This window comes from Rhinoderma darwinii, chromosome 7 (genome assembly GCF_050947455.1).
Source record: "Rhinoderma darwinii isolate aRhiDar2 chromosome 7, aRhiDar2.hap1, whole genome shotgun sequence".
Lineage (NCBI taxonomy): Eukaryota > Metazoa > Chordata > Amphibia > Anura > Rhinodermatidae > Rhinoderma > Rhinoderma darwinii.
In genome coordinates this window covers 54,394,709-54,413,125 of record NC_134693.1, presented here as the reverse complement: position 1 = coordinate 54,413,125, position 18,417 = coordinate 54,394,709, and the positions used below count along the sequence as shown (strand labels likewise).

The 18,417-nt window shown below is 39.0% G+C and overlaps 1 protein-coding gene across 2 annotated transcripts in view; it reads right to left on the bottom strand.

Annotated features, from left to right (window-relative positions):
* NEK7 (NIMA related kinase 7) overlaps window positions 1-18,417 on the bottom strand; it is a 116,604-nt gene that overhangs the window by 26,881 nt on the left and 71,306 nt on the right. For both annotated transcript variants that reach the window (XM_075833389.1, XM_075833391.1), the window contains 2 exons: window positions 3,358-3,466; window positions 1,223-1,330 (listed from right to left, as the gene is read on the bottom strand). In XM_075833389.1, coding sequence (XP_075689504.1) covers window positions 1,223-1,330; window positions 3,358-3,466 — 217 coding nt within the window. The remainder of the gene's footprint in view (window positions 1-1,222; window positions 1,331-3,357; window positions 3,467-18,417) is intronic.

Sequence of the window (18,417 nt, the reverse complement as noted above, 5' to 3'; positions counted from 1 at the left end):
TTCCATTTTGAATCGCTGAAGAAAATGTCCAGTGCCTCGGAATACAATTGTGAAGACTCCAAGCACTAAAAACTGAAGTTTGTTCTAATATTGAAGAGACTGCTGCGGTTAGGAGCTTAACAAAGCTAATTTTTTATTTAACTAAATAAATGTGTAATCCAGTTGTATTTGGACTGCTGGCAATATAGAGGAAGGGTTTGGAGTTTTTGGATCACAGATAACATTTGGCCATCCAATGTATTTGTAAAAATCACTGTTCAGTGACCAAAAGCGAAAAGATCCATTTATAGAGTCAATAATTGTCCGATGTTTAAGATAATTGGCCAGTGTGAACCAATATATACACAGAGATTGTGTGTGTCTTGTTGGTTTGCACTGGACAATTCTTCTCAACGAGCAGTAAGATGCTATTCTATAGATGCAGGAAAGTCAAAGTGACTCAATTGCCCTAAATTGTACCCAACAACACTAGTAGTAAAAGATCAAAAAACAGTTCAATCTATTGACACACAAAGTATGATGCTAGTGTAATAAATCTACTGCCGAGGCAACAGATCTTAAAGCATGAAAAAACGAAAGAACTATTTGAAGACGAGTCCCAGCAGTAATAGGCAAGAACAAACTAATGCTCAGATCGCTGAAAGAGAGGTCAACGTCAAAAAATTGTCTTTTACTTTATCCATGGATCCAACTAAACTTCCAGCCCAGGAGTGGGAATGTCACTTGTAATTCAGAGTCTAATTAACCAAAGTTACACTATGGCAATAACTTCCCCATAAAGGCACGACCCCATGTTCGAGCATTTCCTGCTCTATAACATACAGACGTTATGGAAAAAGAGCAGAAAATATAACTAGTCCGACTAGTGCTGTCACATTTTCTGAGAGCAAATTAAAAAAAAGCTTCTTTTTACAGGGCACTTGTAATTCTTCTACCGTAGGCCAATCCCATGAATTTCTTTCTCCCCTTTAAATTTTAACAACACAGCCATAAAATAAATAATCAGTGGTTATGATGGCAGCGGGTTCTTTTAATGTCAGTGGCAAGGTTAAAGGTCGTCATAACAGGAAACTCCTGAAAGCTACGTGAAATTAATAGTGTGTGCCCCAATGCAGGTTAATAAGGCTTTCCGGAGGGGGCTGTGGGTTTCACAGCTGACACATGGCATCAGACGGGGCAGTAAAACAACCGCGCTCTACCCGTGCCTCTCAGGACAGCTTACCTAAAGAATGTGCAGCTGTGGTTTTGGAGCTGAAGAAGCGGCCCAAACCTAAATCCCCCAGCTTCACCACGCCAGTGGCTGTTATAAACACGTTGGCTGGCTTAATATCTGGGGAGAAAAACAGAAGTTTAGGTAAGCAGAAAATAAATAAATAATAAATAAAAAAAAGAAGACAATTCTGTAAGAAAAAATGTGAGCGGATATAATACATAATACATTACACTAGTGACCAACAGACAAAATACTACACAAGCGTGTGTGTGTATATATATATATATATATATATATATATATATATATATATATATATATATATATATATGTGTGTGTGTGTGTGTGTGTGTGTGTGTGTGTGTATATATATATATATATATATATATATATATATATTTATTTTTTTAAATATTTTTTATTTATTTGCTGTATGCACCTAAAGAGAAGTACAGAATTGTTTTTATTTATTTTTCACAATACATTAAACATCACAGGAAAGTATTTAACAATGTAATAAAACATAACTGTACACAACTGTGCCCAGCAGAACATATGTGAAATCCTGAAAGACAAGTCTACTGGCTCTCTACATTTCTGCTGATCTGGAGTAACATAGGACATCACTGATGGGATTATAGACCTACTGAACATTGTGTGAAGTGCTGCTACAATTTTATGCAAACAACGTAAAACTTGCAACCAACTTTATAATACAGACGTCTGCAGTAGAGACGTAATCTGTATTTACAAAATGTACATTCTCATAGACCGCTATATAGGCATGACGTACACATTAAGCCCCTAAGAATTTGTCCAGACACAACGGAATTGCTGCAAAAAATTTCTACAGCAATTCTGTTGAAAGTGAAAGGCTTTCCGCTGCGGCAAAAACGCACTATTTCCTGCGTTTTTTACGGCAGAAAATGGAACGTAAATTGCTGCGTTTTTCCCAATGTTAGGAGATGGAGACATCTCCTCTGAAAAACGCAGAAATTCTGCACACTTTCTGCAGCAGGAATTGACATGCTGCGGTCCGAAAAATACGCACCGCAGGTCAATTTCGTCTTGTAAATTTTACGCATCATGTGGATGAGATTTGTTGAATCTCATCCACTATTCTGCTACGTTTTTTTCGTCAGAAATTCCGTTCATAAAAAAAAGCGGCAATGCTGCAGCGTGTGGACAAGCCCTAAGGATGCAAATAATTTGGGGCTTCAGGACGCATCAATATTATTAATGCATTACCACATTCCAAGTCATAAAAAAAAAAAATTCTGCAGACAAACGTGCAAGTGCTTGTTGTTTTTTCCAGAAAAAGTTATCATTTCTTAATGTCTTTATACAAACATATTTATTGATTAAGTTATATAAAAATATTTAGTTGGGGGGGGGGGGGGGGGTGTAAAAAACAAAAAGCAATTCTAACATTCATTGTTTTTATGCTGTTCACGGTGTGATATTAGAAAGTTACGATTACCACACACACACACACACACACACACACACACACACACACACACACACACACACACACACACACACACACACACACACACGTATGGGAAAAGTATGGTCTTTGTGGGGCCAGATTCTGAGAGCCATAACCCCCTCCCCCCCTCAGTAAAACCAGGTGCCACAACTGTGCTTGTGCCGTCCCCATGTAGTACATTGTGGTGTACATGTACTGTGGTGCGGGAAATAGTTAATCTCTATGGATGTGCAACCTATACACGTGTATATGTGAACAAACTGCCCCACAGAACGACGTTAAAGAATCTGTATAAAAAACCTTAAATCACTACGTGCAGCATGTAAGGTTGGTCTTGAAAAGGCCTTTTGGATTTATGTTAATAAAGCTTAAAAAGTTCTGCAACTTTCCCATATACTTTGTGCTACAATACCTCACTATTTTCAAGCTCTGCTTGCTGCCAGTGATTGAGAACATTCTTGTTTACATCCAGAAACTCAAAGTACCGGTATATTAAAGAGTTGCAGAACTTTTAATTTGCATAGTGGCACTTTAAGAAAATACATATTTTTTTTTTAAATAAAAACATTTTACGCTCCCTACATAAGAAAAACTATTGCCTTGCATATTTTTGGTAAATTTATCCCAGAGATGTAGAACATTTACAAGTTACCTCTGTGCATGACACGTCGGGAATGCATATGTTCTAAGGCACTGCAAAGCTGCACAAAGTATTTCCAAACAGTCCTCTCAGGGATCAACCTTTTATGTTTCTTGAAATGCTGAAAAACAAAAAAAAACAAAAAACAATCAATCAATCAATCAATCAATCATAGTGCCGCATTAGAATGTACAATGCTGTGAAAAAGGTTTTTCCCTAAAGTGTTAGGACCTGTTCAGTTTTTTGCAGGCAGGAAAAAATAAATAAAAATAAATCGGATTCAAGAATCCTTCAGGCAAAAAACGCAGCGAAAAACGCTTTCTCTGCCTTCCATTGATTTCAATGGGAGGTCAGAGGCGTAACCACGGCAAGAGAGCATGCTGCTTTTTTAACACGAGAGGCTAAAAGTTGCCACAGAAAAAAACAACGCCTTCGCCTCCCATTGAAATCAATGGGAGGCAGTTTGACATTTTTTGGCATCGATTCCAACAGGGTTACCGCACCAAAAAAACTCTGACTTGGGCCTAAAATGTTGAAATTATGGAAGCCTGCAGCTACAGCCAGAGAGCCACTTACAGAAGACGTAACACAAAGAAAGACTAGCATGGGGCCAGGGAAACAATGACACCGGGAGCGGTGGGGGATTAGAAAGGCGAGTACACCTCAGTAATTTTATACTTATTAGACATCATATTCCCAGGAAAAAAAAAGAAAAAATTTAGGGCTGCCACTGGATTAAAACATTACATTTCTCTTTTAGATCACTCAAAACTACTTTTTAATTGGAATAACTTTTAAAAAATGCTTTTGTGTCTCTCGATGCGAGCAGGGTCCTCACTCCCCAGGTTTGAATTGTAAATGAACTTTGTCACTATGTAATGTCTGATATTGTTTGTTTCATGTCCCCTCTAAATTGTAAAGTGCTGCGTAATATGTTGGCGCTATATAAATAAAGATTATTATTATTATTATTATATTGCCGTTATACTATGGTGCCCCCGTGTATACTTCGTATGCCAAATAATTATCGGCTGTCCGTGTCAGGCATGGCCTAATAGGCAGTTGCTGAATGCAGACCTCGGGGCCTTAGGCCCAAGGCCGTCATGGAAACCCCCCGCATCGCGGGTGTGCCGATGGGGTGACAGAGGGATATATCCGTCTCAAAGCGGGTACTACCACCTTTTCCTGACAGATATACCCGCCACTTGTTGTTAAGATTATCCGGGATTTTTCTAAATTGGCAGTGGATTATTGAATTTCAAAGTAAACCAACTAGCAGATTTCCGTTAAAACGTTATCACATGCAGCCTCATATCAGTTGGTTGCTGCACAGCAGACTATCTGAGAAATCTGGACCACCCCCTATAGGAGAGGCAATAAATGTGTGATCTATGGGGTCCAACCCTCTGAAACCCCTACTTCTTTAGAAAAACAAAGTAGAATTTAAAAGGGGCTTTAACCCCTTAAGCACACAGCTATTTTGGGCTTAAAGAACGCAGCAATTTTATTTTTCCGCCGACATTTTTTTTGTTGTATTTGCTTTAATGACAATTTTTGGGTACATAATGTGTAAAAACATTTTATTACACCAGGACTTCAGAGTAGCTGAAACATGGTGAATTTATTTTATATATATATATATATATATATATATATATATATATATATATATAATGAAAGAGAACATGTTTACAAACCGTGCAAACAGGAAAATATACAAAAAGTATCAATATAAATGTGAATGTAAAGGGGCTGGTGATGAGGCAAACCCATGTATTGTTTCCTGGTGAAAAAAGAATGACAACGAAGCAGGCTCTGCATGCGCACAGTGCGTTAGGAACATATTGTAGAAGTTTCATTAATTTTTGTATGGAAGGCAAGGGGATAGAAATACCAGAACAAACAAAATAAATAGTTTTTACGTTATTCACCACGTGGTATAACATGAAAACTTCATGCTCTATGTTAATACCATTACGACAATACCAGACATATATTTTGTGTTTTACTACTTTTGCCCAATAAAGATAGTTTAAAAAAAGAAATAAATAAAATAAAAAATAAATTGGCTTTTTCACCCAAGAGCAATAAAACATTATTTTTCTGTCTGTGTAGCTTTATTAAAAGGGGTTTTCCCATCTTGGACATTTATGGCAAATCCACAGGATATATGCCATAAATGTCGATAGATGCGGGTCGAACCTCTGAGACCCACACCTCTCTCTAAAAAGGGGCCCCATAAACTCCGTTCTAGCTTACTCGGCTCCCGCTGCCTCCTTGCCACTTTCTAGTTAGGTGGTCGGGAAATTGTCGATTGCTCGCTGAGCTACGCGGTTTCAGAAGCCCCCATCCACTTCCAGGGGAGTTACGGAAATAGCGTAGCTCAGCGAGTGACCCACTGTAGGGTTCAGAAGGAAGGAAGCGCCATTTGGCTTTCGGAGCGTATTTGGTGTATTTTCTAAAATGGGGTCACTTTTTTTTGGGGGGGGGGGGTTTCCATTGTTTTTGTTCCTCAGGGGCTTTGCAAATGCAACATGGCACCGAAAACCATTATAGCAAAATTTTAGCTCTAAAAGCCAAATGGCTCTCCTTCCATTCTGAAGGCTGCCGTGTGTTCAAACATAAGTTTATGACCACATATGGGGTATTTCCGTAATCGGGAGAAATTGCTTTAAAAATGTTGGGGTGCTTTTTTTCTCCTTTATTCCTTGTAAAAATGAAAACGTTTTATTTGAAAAAAATGTAGATTTTCATTTTTATGGCTTAGGGTGTAGTTCCAAAATGGTGTCTTTTTGAGAGTTTTTCCTCATGTTTTGGCACAACACCTTTTCAAACTGGACATGGTGCCTAAAATATTTTCTAATAGAATTTGCACTTTTATATATATTTATTATATTTTTTTCCAGTTATTTATAATTTGTTATATATAGCAGATTCGTATAACACAATGGTGTTGTATATGTAGTTGTGTATTATTATACTTTCTATATGTATATACATATGATTTACCACATTTTGTTCACAATTTCACATATGGCTCCTTATTTATGTATTTATGATTAATTAGTTTTAGTTATTCATATATGCAGATACATGATATATATATATATATTTTTATTTTTTATTTTTTTTTAGCGCAACGAATTGTTATGTTTGGGGCACGCACATAAAATACTATCAATTGTGTGCCGTACAGCAGTATGGCTTCATATTACGTTTGATTGATGTCTTTTGCTATTTATTTATAGGTGTTGCATAACTGGTGACACATATTGATAGTTGCATTGTATGGGTTTCCATTGGTATACATTTAAAATTAAAATAATTCTATGTAAAGGTTTGACTTCTAATCCTTTGGAGATATAAGGTTGATATTACCTTATTAATGAAGCTTTTATATATAAATTATGCCTGATGGTGGTGCGCTTGCGCACTGCGGCACTTACCGTTCTGGACTCTGCATTCAGTGGTGTTCGTCATGACGCGGACGTCGGTGGGTGTGAGCGGTGCACCATTGGTCACTGGGGCTCTCCTATATTGTATTTAAACTGGAGCTGTCAGAGTAGCTATTACCTCTCCTGACGAAGGTTGCGAAACGCGAGTCGAGGTGCCTTACTATATACTCATCATGTCCTCCTCAGGTATGCTGAATTTTAAGCACTAGTAACTCTAAACTATCATTCGTTACTAATTGAGTGATATCCTGCTTCTTAGGCTACGTTCACACAGAGTATTTTGATGAGTTTTTTGACGCGGAAACCGCGTCACAAAACTCGTCAAAAACGGCGCGTTGGCATCTTTCCTGCGAGCAGTAAAACTGCCTCGCGGGAAAAAGAAGCGACATGCCCTATCTTCGGGCGTTTCCGCCTCTGACCTCCCATTGACTTCAATGGGAGGCAGAGAAAGCGTGTTTCACTGTGTTTTATGCCCGCGGCGCTCAATGGGCGCGGGTGAAAAACGGCGCGAAAATCGGCGTGCAGGGAGAGGAAAATCTGCCTCAAACTTCCAAACGGAATTTTGAGGCAGATATTCCTCCTGCAAAATACTCCGTGTGAACATAGCCTTACACTGTTTTCAAGCAGAATTATTAGCATGGTCATGTCACTTCAATATATTTAATGCATGGAGATTTAATTTGACTTAATTGACCGTGCTTTGTATTCTGTGCATATATGAATACATATGCTATCTAGTTTCACTTTTTCTGAGGGGTACATGGATTTTGTGAGGAGTTATTACCAATCATGATTTAGGATACTATACTAGAATTCACCTGGCTTTCTATTTTTATAGATTTTAAATGTCTGTAGTATATACTTGGAGGGGGGGTTATTTTTGTATTTTTGTACTGATGTGTAATAAATTGTTAATTAAATAACATTTTATTTTGACAAATATAATTGCATGATATCAAGATCTCTTTTTTGGTTTAATATATGTGAATAGTGTGGTATCTTGAGTATAATGAATTAGCAAGAAATATATTATATAGGTTATAATAGAAAGGAGGCCTGAAAATCCTCTAGGTTCTCTTCTGCTTCTGAGGCTGGTGTTTCAGTCCATTAGGACACTAGGGCCACATGTGGGATATTTCTATAAACTGCAGAATCTGGGCAAAAAATATTGAGTTGCATTTCTCTGGTAAAACCTTCTGTGTTAAAAGGAAAAAATGTATTAAAAATGAATTTTGGCCCAAAAAAAATTACATTTGTAAATTTCACCTAGGGTTAAGAAACTTTTTAAATGTGGTTTGAGGGGTGTAGTTTTTAAAATGGGGTGACTTATGGGGACTTTCAGAACTGAACTGGTCCCTGAAATATAGCCTTTTGAAATTTTCTTGAAAATGTGAGATTGCTGCTTAAGTTCTAAGCCTTGTAAAGTTCTAGAAAAATAAAAAGAATGTTCAAAAAAATGCTGCAAAAGAAAGACATATGGGAAATGTTAACTAGTGACTATTTTGTGTGGTATTACTATCGGTCTTACAAGTAGATACATTTAAATTTAGTAAAATGCTAATTTTTCCAATTTCTCTCTAAATTTTGGTGTTTTCCACAAATAAATATTGAATTTATTGATCAAATTCTTCACTAACAAAGTACAATATGTCACGAGAAAACAATCTCAGAATCACTTGGATAGGTAAAGCATTCCGGAGTTATTACCACATAAAGTGACACATGTCAGATTTGAAAAAATAGGCTGTGCCACAAGGCCAAAACCAGCTGTGTCTCCAAGGTTAATAAACGAATGATCTGGTTTTTACAATTTATTTTTTTTAGTCTCGTTATGAGACTTGAAACTGCGATAATTTCATCACTTCAATAATACACTGCAATACTTCTGTATTGCAGCGTATTATGCCTGTCAGTGTCAGGCTTCTATGTGGTGATGTTCGTTTTATTGCGGCATCTCGGTGTCCTCCGCATCAGTTCCGTATGTTCCATAGGTTTGACTTGAATGGGGCAGCGAACACTGATAGAAATAGGTCTTTGTGCGGCTCCTAGCTGCCATGCCAACCCAAAAGCACCCCGCAATCACATTGTAGGAAAGCCGATCGGCTTACAGAGAGCCCCCTCCCTCTGAAAAACAATTTAGGTGCCACAGTTGCTATTGACTGTGACATCTTAAGGATGAACCCCTTAATGACCGCCTGTACGTGTTTTCACGGCAGCCATTAACCCATTAAGGACGCAGCCACTTTTGGACCATATGCAGCCTAATATTTAAAATCTAACATGTGTCACTTTATGTGGTAATAACTCTGGAATGCTTTTACCTATCCAAGCGATTCTGAGATTGTTTTCTTGTGACATATTGTACTTTATGTTAGTGAAAAAATGTGGTCGATAAATTCAATATTTATTTGTGAAAAACACCAAAATTTCGAGAAAATGTGCAAAAATTAGCATTTTTCTAAATTCAAATGTATCTGCTTGTATGACAGATAGTTATACCACACAAAATAGTGACTAGTTAAAATTTCCCATATGTCTACTATGTTTGCATCATTTTTTGAACAGCCTTTTATTTTTGGAGGACGTTACAAGGCTTATAAGTTTAGCAGCAATTTCTCATATTTTCAAGAAAATTTCAAAAGACTATTTTTTTTTAGGGAACAGTTCAGATCTGAAGTAGCTTTGAGGGCCTTATATATTAGGAACCTCCACAAATCGCCCCATTTTAAAATACTGCACTCCTTAAAGTATTCAAAACAGCATTTAGAAAGTTTAACCCATTATGCGTGTCACAGGAATTAAAGAAAAATGGAAGGGAAATTTGCAAATTTCATTTTTTTTTCAGAAATTCAGGTTTTAATAAATTTTTCCTGTAATACTGAAGGTTTTTACCAGAGAAACGCAACTGAATATTTATTGCCCTGATTCTGCAGTTTTTAGAAATATCCCACGTGACCCTAGTGTGCTACGGGCCTGACACAAAGGCCCCAGCAGCAAAAGGAGCACCTAGTGGATTTTTCGTCCTTCCTTTTCTTAAATTATATTTCAGGCACCATGTCAGGTTAGAAGAGGTCTTGTGGTGCAAAAACATAGGAAACCCCCCAAAAGTGACTACATTTGGGAAACTACACCCCTAGAGGAATTCAACTAGGGGTGTAATGAGCATTTTGACCCCCCAGGTGTTTCATAGATTATTAGAATTGGGCCGTGAAAATGAAAAATGACATTATTTTTCAATAAGATGTCGTTTTACCTAAGAATTTTTCATTTTTTCAACAAATGAATAAGGAAATGCACTCCAACATTTGTAAAGCAACTTCTCCAGAGTACGGAAATACCCCATATGTGGTAATAAACCACTGTATGAATACACATCAGGGCTCAGAAGGGAAGGCACGCCATTTAGCTTTTGGAGTACAGATTTTGCTGGATTAATTTCTCTGCACCAGTCTCATTTGTAAAGCTCCTAAGGTACCAGTACAGTGGAAACTCCCCTAAAGTGACTCCATTTGGCAAACTACACCCATTGAGGAATTCATCTAGGGGGTAGTGAGCATTTTGACCACACAGGTGTCTCATAGATTTTATTACAAATGGGCAGTGAAAATGAAAAATGACATTATTTTCCAATAACACGTAGCATTAGTTCAAAATTTTTCATTTTTTCAACTAATAAAAGAGAAAAAGCACTGTAACATTTGTAATGCACTCTCTCCAGAGTAGGGCAATACCAAACATGTGGTCATAAACGGCTATTTGGACACACAGAAAGGCTCTAAAGGGAAGGAGCGCCATTTAGTATTTGGAGTGTAGATTTTTCAAGATTCGTTTTTTGACACCATGTTGCATTGAGCTATAGTACCAGTACAGTGGTACCCCCGAAAAATTACCCCATTTTGGAAACTAGATCCCTCAAAGAATTTATCTAGGGGTGTAGGGAGGATTTTGACCGCACAAGTGTTTTGCAGAAATGAGTAAACAATAGATGTTGCAGACTGAAAATTGCTGTTTTCCACAGATATACCATTTCAGTGCCCAATGTGTTGTGCCCAGCTTGTACCACCGTAGACACATCGCATAAATTGTTAAGCGGGTACTCCAGAATACAGTAATACCCCATATGTGGTCAGAAATTGCGGTTTTGGCACACTACCAGGCTCAGTTGGACCACCATTTGGCTTTTGAAGCACAGATTATGCTTGGTGTTTTACTGGTATTTCATCTTATAATGTGGGGGGTATATGTAAGCTGGGCGGAGTACATCAGGGTATATGTAAGCTGGGCGGAGTACATCAGGGTATATGTAAGCTGGGCGGAGTACATCAGGGTATATGTAAGCTGGGCGGAGTACATCAAGGTATATGTAAGCTGGGCAGAGTACATCAGGGTATATGTAAGCTGCGCGCAGTACATCAGGGTATATGTAAGCTGCGCGCAGTACATCAGGGTATATGTAAGCTGGGCGGAGTACATCAGGGTATATGTAAGCTGGGCGGAGTACATCAGGGTATATGTAAGCTGGGCGGAGTACATCAGGGTATATGTAAGCTGGGCGGAGTACATCAGGGTATATGTAAGCTGGGCGGAGTACATCAGGGTATATGTAAGCTGGGCGGAGTACATCAGGGTATATGTAAGCTGGGCGGAGTACATCAGGGTATATGTAAGCTGGGCGGAGTACATCAGGGTATATGTAAGCTGGGCGGAGTACATCAGGGTATATGTAAGCTGGGCGGAGTACATCAGGGTATATGTAAGCTGGGCGGAGTACATCAGGGTATATGTAAACTGGGCAGAGTACAACAGGTCATAATGGGATGATGTAATAATGGGGTGAATGAATAATCCATGGGTTGGTGCGGTATGCTTTGAACCAATCCTTTATGCACAGGCCGGGTTTAATGGGTATTATACAAAATATCTGCGCTCCAGTGTTGCCTTATATTTGACTTCTTCACTAGCCCTGTAAGCAGCACAAGGCCCTAAAGTTTCCTCATCTCCGCTGCATCTACAGGGTCCACCTGTGGGGTCCAGCAAATGATGATGTGGGGTATTTAGTGAAATTCTACTGGACCTAAAAAAAGGAGGCTGGGCCGTCATTTAGCGTAATTTTGAATCATTGCGTTTTGAGTCATAACGTGTTATTTTTCCGGTGACGGAGCTGTGTGAGGGCGCGTTTCTTGTGGAACGAGCTGTAATTTTTATTGGTTCCATTTTGGGGTACATGCGATTTTTTTTTATCACTATTTATTCCATTTTTTGGGAGATGAGGAAACCAAAAAACAGCCATTCTAGCACGTTTTTTTTTTTTTTTTTTACAGTGTTCACCGTGCAGTATAAACAGGTTTACTTTATTCTGCGGGGCGATACAATTACAGCAACACCAAATTTATATTGTTTTTTTACGTTTCACTACGTTCCCACAATAAAAATACTCTTTTCTAAAAAAAAAAAAAAAACATGTTTTAGTGTCGCCATTTTCTGACAGCCATCATTTTTTTATTTTTTAGTTGATATCACTGCGGGATGACTTGTTTTATGCGTGACGTACTGTAGTTTCTATTGGTACCATTTTGCGTCACTTGCAACTTTTTGATTACTTATTACATTCACTTTTTCTTTTACAGTTACCTGGGGATCTGGTCTTCTGATCCCCGGTACAATACACTGCACTACTTATGTAGTGCAGTGTATTGTAACGGTCATTCATCATCCGACAGCCTATTAGGTGCTGCCTCGGGCAGGACCTAATAGGCTTCCGTACCTGGGCAACCTGTAAGCCTAGCAACGGCTTCCTGGCTGCCATAGCAACCATCGCCACCCACGATCCATCGCCGGGGGCCCGGGGAGTACAGAGGTAGCTCCCTCCCTCTGTCAACCACTTAAATGTGGCGGACGCCATTGACAGCTGCATTGAAGGAGTTAAATGGCTGGGATCGGCGGTAACAGCCATCGCAGCGGGATGTCAGCTGTGTATGACAGCTGCTGAAGATAAAGCGAGCACAGCTCCTATGCTTTATCTACAGGGCGTGACTGTACGCCCGTGTGCGGGAAGGCACTTTGTATCTGGACGTACAGTCACGCCCAAAAGCAGGAAGGGGTTAAGGGTACTTACGCCAGAGCGCCGCCTTTTCACGTCGGCGCTTTGGCATAAGATAGCGCCCCCGGGAGGCGCTTAAACTCTGTCCGTTATTTTTTTATTCTCTCACAGAATATATTCTGTGAGAGGAGAGAAATGGTAGAAAAATAAGGGTCATCACCCCCTGTCCCTGGTAATCAAAATGGCGCACGCATGCGCAACTAGTAACAGGACCAATCTGAGTGGAGCGTGAGCGTGAGAGAGAGAGAGAGAGAGAGAGACTATAACTAAATCCTGAGCAGTATAAGTGAAGTGGAAAAACGCACAAGCTTGAAGTCTGTGCCCCCATGATCGCCAACTTTGTGACACTTCATCCTCTGTGTGAGAACAAGTGATCTGTACGTTTTCTGGCAGCGTCAGATAACACCTGTTAGACAGTTTTACTTAATTTTTCTTGCGCTGCTTTTAGTAATAGACAGGGTATCTTTCTTTTTTTTTTTTTCTTCGTTTGAAAAAATAAAAAATAAAGTTACAGGTTAATCTAAATAATGACTCGGAGAATGTTAACTGCGAAGGAAGCGTACACCTTGCTGTGCACCAGCAGTTCAGGTAGTGACACCGACTCTGCTTCAGAGGTAGAACTTTTTCCAGACAGTGACTCCTCAAGTTCTAGTTCTACCTCTGGACCCCATAGTCCTATGGTGGTGGAGTCAGTCGTCGCTGTCAAATCCCCAGGTGCAGGGCCTCCCATGGTCTGTGATCCTGCAATTTCATTATCACCCCAGGTCCCGCAACAGTCAGCAACCCCAGGAATAAAAGTGGATGTTGCTAATTATACCCCTTTGGACTTCTTCCACATATTTGTTAGTGACCAAGTCCCGGCGTTAATTGTCCAACAGACAAATATATATGCAAGACAATTAATTTCACATAAACCAACATCCATGTACTCATCGTGGACCCCCACTAGTGTCCCTAAGCTTAATTTTTTTTTTTTAGGCCTAACGCTAAATATGTGGTTGGTCAAAAAAAATTCAACTATCCGCTCCTACTGGGCATCAAGAGCCATCAACTGGTGCAAATACAGGGGTAGTGTGAGGTCCAAATACCGATACATAATGCACTGCATGCATTTTACTGATAACTCTCAAGTCCCCCAAAGAAATAACCCAGGCTACGATTGCCTTAATAAATTGAGACCGTTAATTTCCCTCCTACAAGAATCTTTCCTCAGATCCTACACCCCAGATTAAAATTTAAATCGGTGGATGAATCCCTGATAAGCTACAAAGGCAGTCTTTCATTCCGGCAGTTCATCCCCTCCAAACGTGCCAAATATGACGTTAAATTCTATGAAGTGTGTGCGAGAGCACAACAAGGTACACCTGCGGTTTCTTGATCTATGAAGGTAAAGACCGCCAAATTAATCCTCTAGGCTGCCCAGACAATTAGCACAGCCGGAAAAATTGTGTGGTACGTAATGGTGCCACTCCTGCACCAAGGGTACCACGTCTACACTGAGAACTTTTATAGCAGTGTCCCCCATTTTAAATCCCTCCATGCTGCAAATACAGGGGCCTGCAGGACAGTCGTAAAAACAGGGTGGGATTCCCAAAGCAATTGGTGTCCAGACGTGTTGAAAGGGGGGCGTCAATCGCACTGGCAAGAGAGGAGTTACTTGCAGTAAAGTGGAATGACAGGAAGGACGTCTATATGCTGTCCACTCTGCATCGGAAGCATTACCATTGAAATGGTAATGCAAACGGAAGGTATGGTTTACCGACGTTAAGTGCGAATGAAACAGATTAACAGAAGCCAGACGCTGATGTGAACAGGCCCTTATTAAAAAATAGCTGTGCATGAAAACAACTACATCGTCTGTTTTATGGATAGGTTTTTGATAAACACAACATGCAGCTATAAGCGCTATATTCACACAGCAGTGAAAACAAACGGCTGTTAAAAAAACACTGAACGGTCAGTTTTTCTTGGTTATTTTGCACCAGTGTGTCTCCAAATTCTAATCCATATCCCGACCATCTGACTGTTTTTAATGGCAGTTTGGAATCAGTTTTTCATGGCAGTTGAAAAAAAACAACAAAATAAAATAAAATTAAAAAAATAATAAAAAAGATGAATTTCATGTGTCAGGCTTTTTTTTGTCCCAACCCCCTGAAAACACCACAGTGCCCATGTAGTTAGTGCTGCAATGCCCAGTAGATAGTACCACAATTCCAGTGCCCGCTGTAGATAGTACTAGTGCTTACATAGTGCCACAGTGCCCACAAATAAAGTGCCAGTGCCACACACAGTGCACATGTAGATAGCGCCAGTGTTCCCTGTAGATAGTAACCATATAGATAGCGCCACACTCCATGTAAATTGCGCCCCACACCCCCCCTGCTCCAGAGTAGACTGCCTGAACTCCCTCCTTAGGGAGTGGACAGCATGCTCAAGAAGCGATCTGCCTAACCATAGAGAAAGTGATTTCCCCGTACTCTGCCCTAAACCACCAGGGTTACAGACATTAACCCTTTTATTATTCCTGATTACCAAGAATCTTCTTAATCCCTTCACTACCCTAAACCACCAGAGATGTGGGCACTGCACCCTATACTGCCCTAGACCACCAGGGAGGTTGGAAGAGACCACGAATCTTTATGTAAGTTGTATAAAATGGTTTACCTGGATTCTATGTAGTACTGTATAATGGCTAATTATTTGGGCATTTGGAAAACCCAGCTTAGAGGGTAATGTGTCAAGGCCCTTATTGTCCAACAAGCTAAAATGGATACATAGCATTTTTTTTTATTTTTCCTGTGTTTGCATGTATTTATTCCTGGTACCTTCTCCTGCGTGTTAGATTAGACTGGCTGGTGTGAATTATTACAACCAGTGTACAGTAGAATATGTTGGTGCTATATATATATATATATATATATATATATATATAACACGAGACCATAAATAAGATTTAAAAAAATCTAGTAAAATGAAGTACAATTTTCCCTTAAAAGTTAGAAAAGCAATGTTTCTAGTACTCCAGGTAATCTAATTTTAACAGAGTTATTTCCAGATTCTAGTTATTTTTAATGGTAAAACTGAAACTTTAGCATTTTTACTCCGGGAAGGAAACAGATTTCAGTATGTTTACGTGTATATTTTATTTTGATCTTTTTGAAAGCTTTCTTTTTTTTTGAACTCCTGTGACTTCAGGTGATCTAAAATGTTTTTCAAGAAAATCCCTGTGGTTCTATACCTTTGAAAAGTTTACAGTGAATTATAACTACTTGTATCCTAGGCAAACGATACGGTACACATTGCATGAAAATTAAACAGATATATAACTTGTAATCTCTTTATCGTGGCCATACAACTAGTCTACACCAGATTTACACATCAGAGAATGTTTGATGTCAATAAGATGGAGATCAGACTGATAACATATGCATGAAAGAAATATCAGCTTGTTATAGAACCAGTCTATCCCCTATATAAATAGAAATCAAACTCCTGAGCCCATGTAGAGACATGACGCATAGACTACAGTGTAAAGTAAAAACACTAGTGTATATGTTGACCGTGAAAAAACTTTCACAGAATGCATCTACATAAAAAGGTTAGTAACTTTATAAATACATTGCATTACTTGTACTGATCCTAAGTTACCGCGTTTAAATTCTAGGCCAGAGCTGCATTCACAATTCAGCAGGCTTCAGAGCTAAAATCTCCCCACATTCCTTGCTTTGGTTTTGGTAATTTGCCGTTTACAAAAATCTGATGTAGGAAAAACAAACTCGCCCACTGCATTATAGTTTCATAGTTCGTACGGTTGAAAAAATACATATGTCCATCAAGTTCAACCAATGGATGGGAAAAAGGGAAGGGATGAAACAAGAATTCTACACATTCACATAGAAGCGGATAGGTTCTTGTTCTAGGAAATTATTTAAGCCTTTTTTAAAGCCATCCTTGATAAAGCCAACTACACGAAAAGCACGTCGGGGCACCCCCTGGTCATACAGGACACATGAATAGTATGGGTAAGCTATTCTATTCATAATGGCCTACACATTTATTCTTAGAAAACATTTTCTTATTTTGAAATGTGAGGGGTCACCCCCTCTATATGATCGTGCATATAGATGCTCACTAAGCATGTTATTTAACATGATCTATTCAGTAGCACGCTATACTTATAGTACCGCTTCATCTCCTTTATAGACTCACCCTGCATGCACATTTTCTCTCCCTTTTGGCAACTACCTTGCTATATACAAATCTTTCTTGGCCAGGCACCTTATATATATGCTGTGTGTTAAACGCTATAATTACAGCTAACCCTTATATGGTGCACTAGCCTCTTGTATGTGAGATTCTGTTGCTATTTTCATGTGTTATTGCACTGTATGTAGCCCATATACAGTTACTGATTCGAATTCTATTCTGCAATATTTTAATAAGTGTTGTTATTTAATAAAATGGTGGTTTTATTTTTCTACTTTTTGAAATACTGGCAATAGTATAGGACTCCTTTCCTTGTGTATATATTCCTGCTGTGACGGCTCCTGCGGTCGGCTATTCCATAGATTCACAGTTCTCACAGTAAAAAGACGACTTGTCGCTTCTGTTGATTGAACCTTTTTTTTCTCCAGACGAAGGGAGTGCCCCCTTGTCTTTTAAGGGGGTTTTACATGGTACAGGATTTCACTATATTTCTTGCATAGGCCATTCATATATTTATAGAAGTTAATAATGTCCCCCCTTTAGTCATCTCTTTTCAGGGCTAAATATGTTCAATTCTTTGAATCTTTCCTCATAACTTAGATTCACCATGCCCCTTATTAGTTTAGTTGCTCTTTGTATTTTTTCCCAACTCCAGGGCCTCCTTTCTATTAACTGGAGCCCAGAACTGGACTGTATATTCTAGATGAGGCCTCACGAATGCTTACATCCCTGTCCCTCGAGTTTATGCCTCTGTTAATACACGACAATATCTTGCTGGTCTTAGAAGCAGCTGATTGACACTGCATGCTGTTATTTAGTCTATGATCTACAAGTACACCCAGATACTTCTCAACAAGTGACTCCCCCAGTATAGCGCTCTCTAAGATATATGATGCATGCAGATTGTTGGTACCCAGACGCATAACTTTGCATTTATCTACATCAAACTTAATTTGCCAAGCGGATACCCAAACACTTAGTGTGTCCAAATCAGCTTGTAATTTACGAACATCTTCTATAGACTGAACTATATTACATCGCTTGGTGTCATCTGCAAACATAGAAATAGTGCTATTAATCCCATCCTCTATATCAGGTGACTCAAACTCGGCCAGGTAAGTGGGCCACATATAGAAATAATGTGTAGTTGACGGGCCGCATAACTTTCAAATTTGATACAATAAAAAAAATTGTTAATCAATTAGTTATTTGAACTACTAGAACTCTACATTACTAGAATACCGCTACATTTAAAACTTAACGGAAATTTGCGAGTTTTCTCCACGTACTTATTTTGACAAGCCAGTTTAA